Source organism: Vigna unguiculata, chromosome 1 (assembly GCF_037176805.1).
Source record: "Vigna unguiculata cultivar grain cowpea cultivar isolate G323 ecotype 2 chromosome 1, ASM3717680v1, whole genome shotgun sequence".
Lineage (NCBI taxonomy): Eukaryota > Viridiplantae > Streptophyta > Magnoliopsida > Fabales > Fabaceae > Vigna > Vigna unguiculata.
Genome location: NC_140792.1, coordinates 35,102,524 through 35,111,187, shown reverse-complemented (window position 1 = coordinate 35,111,187; position 8,664 = coordinate 35,102,524). Strand labels below are relative to the sequence as shown.

General features: G+C 33.2%; 1 protein-coding gene across 1 annotated transcript; it reads left to right on the top strand.

Moving 5' to 3' along the window:
- Positions 1–2,103: 2,103 nt before the first annotated feature.
- LOC114184785 (autophagy-related protein 18g) lies at positions 2,104–8,263 on the top strand. Its single transcript, XM_028072097.2, has 9 exons — positions 2,104–2,596; positions 3,433–3,891; positions 4,037–4,444; positions 4,550–4,795; positions 4,895–5,716; positions 5,785–5,942; positions 6,771–6,907; positions 7,200–7,715; positions 7,836–8,263. The coding sequence occupies exons 1-9, from the start codon at positions 2,426–2,428 to the stop codon at positions 7,838–7,840; spliced, it is 2,922 nt and encodes a 973-aa protein (XP_027927898.2). The 5' UTR covers positions 2,104–2,425; the 3' UTR covers positions 7,841–8,263.
- Positions 8,264–8,664: the final 401 nt, after the last annotated feature.

Below are 8,664 nucleotides of genomic sequence, written 5' to 3'. Positions count from 1 at the left end.
TGACACCAATTTTAAAATAATACTAAAATTTAAATAAAAGGGTTTTCAAAATTATAAAACAAAATAAATCATTTTTCAAATAGTTTTTCAAATAGATTTTTCAAAAAAAACTACATAACCCTTGTCGGACCCAAAAAGCCAAAAAATTATTTTTGTTTCTTTTGTATATCCTTTTATATATATATATATATATATATATATATATATATATATATATATATATATTGAAAAATTAAATATTTTGAAAACCATATCCTTTTGTATGTTTAATTAAAGGGTCTTAGGATGGATGTTGTGGGGTGCTAATACCTTCCTCACGCATAACCGACTCCCGGACCCAAAATCTGGTTTTTGCAGACCCTGTTTTTTTTTTCGTAGTTTTCCAAGATAAACTATGATGGCGACTCCAAACTTTGTTTTTACAAATTTTAATTTTTTGGTTCGTCGTCCCGTCGCGAGTTCGGTTGCGACAATATCCATATCAAATCAACTCCTCAAAATGGAAACAAATTCACACAATACTCTAGGATAAATTTATTAATTATTCCTAATTGAAATATTAATGACTTTTTGTAATTTAGTTAGTATAGACTTTTACATTTATGTATTCATATCAAGATCACAAAAGCTTTTTATTACCAAGGATTCTAAATCATTTTTTGAGCAAGGGTTCTAAATCCAATTTTTTTATGTTCAAAACACAAATAAAAAGTTCAATAATTATATAACAATTATTATCATTAAAATTAATAATTTTAAACTATATAGTTTACTCTAAATTTATAATTTATTTATCTTTAGTTTCCAAAAATAACTTTTAATAATACAATAAAATTTTAGTGATCACTCGTCCTCACCCTTGACGGTGATAATACCACACAGACAAATCTTATGACACATGAAATCACACTCATATCATAGTGTTAGTGTTCTAGACTCACTTCCCATATTCTCCAATAGAGTAAAAAAAAAAATACAATAATATAGTATTCTAGACTCATACACTCTAATATTCTCCAACAAAGTTAAATTTAATATATATATATATATATAGATATATATAGTATATTTCAACTAACAATTTTACAAGGCTCACAATTTTTATATATTTAAATAAAAAACATATGAGAAATTCATTCTTAAATAAACCAAAATAAATAAAATCAATATTCTTGAAAACTACTTTCCTTAGAATATATTCAAACAGAAATTTGGAAATGATTTAAAAAAAAGTTGAATATTACAATGTAAAAGCTCTTTTACTTTTTTCTAAAATGATGTTTCAATTGTCTAGTGAAAATGTAAAAAATTAAAATCATAAATTTAAAAGAAAGAGATATTCTAAAATTTTCTTTATTGAAAGCATGACATTTTTCTAAAACTAAATTGAGTTTTTTTTTGGATAAATTTTTAATTTTGTCTTTAATGGACTCCTTTGGTTGGTTGAGTATTCAATTAATTTAATTTTTTTAACTGAGTCTTTCATGTTAACTTTCTTCTCCTTTTGTTAATTGAGTGATGTAGTACCCTGTTGATTCTGTAATTGGTATCGTCTTTGTTGTGATATTATTGTTTTTAGGATAAAATATAAAATTATGATATATTTTCAATTTTGAACTAAAATCATGAAATCACAATTTGATAAGTATAATTTTTTTTATTAAAATATTAAAATTACAAATTATAAAAATTAAAAATAATAAAATGATAGGTGAGAACAAATAAGTAAAATCATATAACATCTCATTCATCTAATAGCCACATCATCTTAATTAACAAATAAACTTAACCATGAGAATTTAATTGAGAAAATTAAATATATCGAATATTCAATATATTACAAAAATTTATGAAAAGATTCTATTTAAAATTTTCAAATGAAGTTAAAACAGTTATATATATTTAAAAAAATTGAATACTATAGTTACTCGGATTGAATTAAAATCTTTATAATGTTTTATTTTTATTTATAAATAATAAGTTGACAATATTGTATGAAATATTCCATTAATGTTTAACCTAAGAAAGACTTTTAACTACTTCAAAACAGAACAGAGAAAAAATCTCTGTAGCACAAATTTATTTTATTTGATTTTACATTGGCGTGCTTAGAGTGTTGTGGGATGAAACCATCACCCTCATCTTCGTTGAAAAAATAGGAACCGGAAACAGAAAAATAAGGGAGAAAAGGCGAAGAAAACAGTAATACAACAAACTATGTCATATATATATGTATATAGTCACGGCAGATGAAAGAGTGTATGTTTTAAACTGGGAAATTCACAAGAGAGGGAAACTTCCATATTACAATTGCTGATAAAATTTTCATATCAGTGAGAAGTCTTGATCGCTGTTGCAATCTGATAGAAAATGTTTTCCGGCGGTGGACGCGGCTGAGCGCGGTGGGAGAAGGAAATTATTAATCATGAAGAAAGGAAAGGGCAAGAATAGCGGCTTGTTGCCAAATTCACTGAGGATAATCTCTCTGTGCCTGAAGACTGTGTCAACGAATGCCACCACAGTTGCTTCTACTGTGCGCTCCGCCGGCGCCTCTGTCGCCGCTTCAATTTCCTCTTTTGAGGATCACAAAGATGAGGTACTGCTTCAGTTTCATGTTTCTCTTGTGGTGTGTTTGTTACCAATTATTAATATAGAAATGAATAAATAAATTTAACTACTTAAGGATTATAAGTAAATTGCTATTAACAGGAAATTGCTACTAACTGGAAGTTGGGTATAGTACTTTTGACATAATTCGGTCTGCATTTACACATAGCTTTGGGGAGAACAAAATGAAATAAATTCTTTGAAATTAATTTATATACAACCTAATTTATCTCCAAAAATGATTTTTTATTTATTTATGCATTAATTAGTTTTAATTTACGAAGAAACTTTGATTTTTTATTTATTTTTACTTACAGTTTCACTTATTATAAGTGCTTTTTGATGAAGTTTATTCAAACAGTACTTTGTGTTTGTCTAATGAAAGTGCAAATTGAGTTGGCTTTACTAATTTGTTAAATGACCTAAAGTAGACTTTCATTAGGAAGTGAGGGTTTCATTAGGAAATGAGGGTGTTAATTTCATATTTATCCCAACGACGTAAGATATTAGATTTGGAATCTATTTAGTTTACCAATTATATTATCGGTAGTTACACATTGGAATTTATACGAGCTTTAACTTCTCTTCATAATTTATTTTGCTTCAGATCTTGCTTTAATAGCTTTGACTTGGTCGATAGATTTCCCTACATTTTTCAGACTCAATGCTTCAATTTTGGCTAATTTTCCATTTTCCAGTCAAAAATATGTTGAAGATGATTAGACTTTATTCTTCTTTGATCTTTATATTGCACGAGCTAATGTATCCAATAAGGCGTACTTGTAATTATAATTTTACCTTTTACTACTCGTGGATACTGGATAGGTAACCTGGGCTGGTTTTGATACACTCGAACTTGATCCATCAAACTTCAAACGCGTTCTTTTACTTGGTTATCTGAATGGATTTCAAGTTCTTGATGTGGAAGATGCCTCTGGCTTCAGTGAACTGGTCTCAAAGCGTGATGGTCCAGTTTCCTTTCTACAGATGCAGCCCTTCCCTATCGGTGATGATGGCCAGGAGGGGCTCAGAAATTCTCACCCTTTACTGTTGGTGGTTTCTGGGGATGGTAATAGCAATGTTAATCGGAACAGTACTTCTTTCAGTGGTTTAGAAAGGGATGACAACGTTGAGATGCATTCTGGGAACAATGTCAACCTTTCAACAACTGTTCGGTTTTATTCCATGAAGTCTCACTGTTATGTTCGAGTTTTGAGGTTCCGTTCCACCGTGTGCATGATCCGATGCAGTTCACGGATAGTAGCAGTTGGTCTTGCCACACAAGTATACAGTGTTTTTTCCTGTGTTTTGTATAACCTTTTAATTCGTATATTATAGCATTATTGTCAGTAAAGATAATGGTCTTTCTGACATGGCTTGTTTGCCTAATGTATACAATAGTTTATGTTTTCCTTGATTATTTTTGCAGATCCACTGCTTTGATGCCATAACTCTTCAGAATAAGTTCAGTGTTCTTACTTATCCTGTTCCTCAATTAGCTGGAAAAGGAACAACTGGTGTTAATGTTGGTTATGGTCCCATGGCTGTGGGTCCGAGGTGGTTGGCATATGCTTCTAACAACCCCCTTCCCTCTAATTTAGGTTGCTTAAGCCCTCAAAACTTCAGTGCTTCAGCAGGCATTAGTCCATCAACAACTACTCCAAACAGTGGTAGTTTAGTGGCTCGTTATGCAGTGGAGTCCAGTAGACATTTAGCTGCTGGAATAATCAAATACTGTCAAGAGCTTCTTCCTGATGGCTCCTCTTCACCCATGCCATCAAATTTAGGAGTGAAAGTCAATAGGGTTACAGGAACTGATGCAGATAATGTGGGCATGGTTGGTATTGTTTCATGATACCAGAACTACTTGATAAGTTAGATATTTGTGTGCTTTATATGACATGATAATCTCCAACGTTTTTTTGTCATATGGTGATTGCAGGTAGTCGTTAAGGATTTTGTTTCCGAAATTATCATATCACAATTCAAAGCCCACAGTAGTCCTATTTCTGCACTATGTTTTGATCCTAGTGGGACCCTTCTGGTTACTGCATCAGTCTATGGGAATAGCATTAATATATTTCGTATAATGCCATCATTCACATGCAAGAGTTCAGGAATTCCAAGCTCAAATTGGAACACTTCTCATGTGCATCTTTATAAACTTCATCGTGGAATAACACCAGCTGTCAGTACATCTTAGTTCTGATGAATTTTATTTTTTGATGATATTTCTTTTATAGCTTGCCTTTGTGTCCTTTTGATATATTTTTCTCTTATTTGCCAGATGATTCAGGACATCTGTTTCAGTAACTTTAGTCAGTGGATTGCAGTTGTGTCCTCCAAGGGTACATGTCATCTTTTCATTTTATCACCCTTTGGAGGTGATACTGGTTTTCGAATTATAAGTTCTCAGGGTGAAGAACCGTCCCTACTTCCAGTTTTTCCTCTACCTTGGTGGTATACACCGGGTTCCATTTCTTATCAGCAATCTTTGCCTCCCCCAGCACCCGTTGTCCTTTCTGTGGCTAGCCGGATAAAATATAGTAGTTTTGGATGGCTTAATACTGTTCACAATTCTGCTGCAAATTATACAGGAAAAGTTTTTGTTCCATCTGGTGCTATCGCTGCCATCTTTCATAATTCCTTATCTCACTCACAGCTTAACTCGAAGGCAAACCCCTTAGAGCATATATTGGTATATACGCCTTCAGGTCATGTTGTTCAACATGAACTGCTGCCATCTGTTGGTTCAGAAACAAGTGATAGTAGTTTAAGAAACCAGTCGACTTCAGTCCTGCAGGAGGATGAATTCAGAGTCAAAGTTGAACCCATTCAATGGTGGGATGTCTGTAGAAGGTCAGAATGGCCTGAAAGAGGGGATACTTGCATCAATACCTTTGATAGACAAGGAAGTATTGAGAGAGATCAAGAGAAAACAGGTTATAGTGACATCCATGGATTGGATTTTTTGGGTATAAGTGATGGGGCAGGGGAAAAGGTGATGAAATCTTCTAGTGAAAATATGCAAGAGAGGTTTCATCGGTATCTGTCAAATGCGGAGGTGCAAGGCAATTTTGGAAGGTTACCCATATGGCAAAAGTCTAAGGTATTTGCTGTTCCAAGTTTTTATTTTCATGTACTATGAATTGGTAGTTAAAAGTTTTGTTTCTTCAGATTTGTTTCTATTCAATGAGCTCTGTGGGAGCTAGTTTCAGTGCTACTGGGGAGTTTGAGATTGAAAGGGTCCCTGCTAATGAAATTGAAATAAGGCAGAAGGAGCTGTTGCCTGTTTTTGACCATTTTCATAGTATCAGATCAAGCTGGAATGAGAGGTGGTGACTATTTTCTTTTCATTCCTAGTAGTGTCTGCGATCTATTGGTGGTGCCAATGCTTTATCAAATGATGTCATTTTATCTGATTAATACTACTTTTGAATGACAAAAATGGACTGAAACAATGGTATATAGTAAAACAACATGAGTGAGCTTTACCAAAGTCATGAAAGAAATAATATAATGGGTTTTTCGCAGCTCTAGATTTCACTGATTTCTTGTTTCAGTGGAGAACGAGAAGGATGGTGTTTATTATTTGAATACTTATTTCATTTAACAGGTTGCCCATCAGCGCACATTATATTCCTTAATGTTGAACATCAGCAATCTAAATTTTACAGGATAGTAGTTTATAAGTTTCTAAATTCTAACTACAATCTTGATAGTGCAAGTTCACCCTAACATACTCTCACTGTCTATAAGTAAACTGGTTTTAATGTGTTTATTCTTACAGTTGTTGAATCATTGCTTGTTGGCTGCTGCTTTGAATAAGAGAATGTCACTCTGTACCCTTCTTTCATTATTATATTTGTTGAGTCTGGATTTCGAAGTCAAAGACAATTTCACTTTTAATGCACACCTGTCACAAAAAGAAAAAGGACAAAAATAAATAAATAAATGCCAGTATTATCATATGCTTGCATTCAGTTGATGAATTGGAGGCATTTACTAGGATCTATTACCTTGGCCGATTCATTATTGTCTAGCAAAATGCATACATTATCATTAGTGTGTTATCCTAAAAGACCGTTTTTTTTCCTGTATGTGCTTTTCAATGATCCATCTGTGTGGTCATTCTAATTACTTAATATTGGCTTTTAATTTAGAGGCCTAGCTGGGGAAAGATATTTAAGCCCTTCGTCTCCCGTTCCGAATCAAGGTGATTATAAGGATACTGCTGATATGACAGTCATTTGCCATTCAAACCCAGCATCGCTGAGTTCTACTGAAAGCTCTGATGGAGGTAATAAGAAGCCATATTTCATCCATTTAGTTTCGTAACTCTTGTGAAGCAAAAAAGGATGATATCGTAAAATAACCCATTGTGGTTCTGCAAAGGATGATACACATTTTCATTATATTTCTATTTTTTCCTACTTTGATGGAATGATTGATCCATAGCTGAGTACCAAACATTCCACACCGTTTAAGTAATATTCTCTTATATTTTGAAATCGGTGGCATCCTCTTCTAAGCCTGTTCTTTTTTTTTTTTATTTTGAATCTCCCATTGATATGTTTACTATTTTTTTCTAGGTTCATCAAGAAGAATCGAAAATCTGCTTGACTTGGATCAAGTTGCTTCCAGTTATCAAGTACACAGTGAGATATGCCTGGAAAGAATGGGGACAATCAATGTTGAGCCTTCTCTACAAAACCAGATTGTGATGGAAAGTCCATCACGTGTGTTTGGAATTTCAAAACATGTCGATTTTAATGCTGACTTTATTGGCAGTCCTATATTCCAGATGACAAATATAACTTCTGATGGAAGAGATTCTATAGGTTTGGGGATCGATGATAACTCAGCATTGGTCTTAGAAGACTCTTCACACGAGACAGAATTTGTGGAATCAAAGCAAGATGAAGGTGTTGGGATATCTTTAACAGATGGGCACTGCAAAACACAGGAACATGATGGAAGTGACCTGTTAACTGAAGTTGTAACTGATGATGTTGACAGCAGCAGTAGCCACCATGGAAAAGAACAACTGGAGGAGGATGAGGAGAATGATGAAATGTTTGGTGGTATATTTTCCTTTTCCGAAGAAGGTATTAAAGGCTGCAGCTGTAGCTGCATCTATCCTAAAGTTTTTGTCCTTTTTTTTCTGGTATCGTCCTATTATCTTCTGCTAGTCTATTACCAATTAATTCATTAGTTTCACGCTTTAGGTTGATTACAATAATCGAGGAATAAGTCACAGCACCTATGAAGACATCTCCTCATCTCTGCTGGCTGGAATCATAGCTAGGAAATATAAAATCAATGTAAATATTGTGAATAAGAAATGGCAAATGAGCACCAATTTAGTTTATTTGCTGCTGAATTGTGCAGTCTCGGTGGGACTCTCACACTTACATTCTGTAAATGGAATTGAAGTATTATTCATGGGCTTGCTAACTGAGTCCTAGAGTGTGAAAAGTTATGGGGTATATAAGGGGTATTTTGAATTTGTATTCACAGTCCTAAACTTATCATTTATCAATGTCTGTAAATACGAATCAGGCATGGAATTCCCTTGAAGTTGTGTAAAAACTATATTTTGAACTTGGCAAGGAGAAGAAATGAAAAAATGTAAAAGCTAAATTAGTAGTGTTAACTGATGCTTCTCCCTCCCTTCATGCCGATGTAGTATGATGATTGATTATGTTAATGGACAGAACTGTCTTTCTAAACTTTGCTTCAGTTCCTTTTATCACAAGAAAAAAAATGGGATTTGCGGTAGGTATTGGAAGAACAATGAGAGACCAGAGTAAAATATAGTATGAGAAAATGAACTGCATGGTTGTTTTGTAGGTACATAAGGATCAACTGTCACATGAGATTAGAGTTTTTTTCATCTGGGATCCTTAAAGAGTAAACACTAGACCCAAATGAATGGGAATCTATTTTTCAAGTGTACGTCAAAAAAATTTCTTTGATTCTAGTACGAAGAACGTATTTTGACACCATTAAATTCGAGGAATGAATCCTATTTTGTTTTTGATGAAAAATATTAAA

Coding starts and splice junctions, on each gene's coding strand:
- LOC114184785 (XM_028072097.2), top strand. CDS start 2,426: ATGAAGAAAGGAAAGGGCAAGAATAGCGGCTTGTTGCCAAATTCACTG. Junction 3,892..4,036: donor CAGTTGGTCTTGCCACACAA/GTATACAGTGTT, acceptor TTATTTTTGCAG/ATCCACTGCTTTGATGCCAT. Junction 4,796..4,894: donor ATCGTGGAATAACACCAGCT/GTCAGTACATCT, acceptor CTTATTTGCCAG/ATGATTCAGGACATCTGTTT.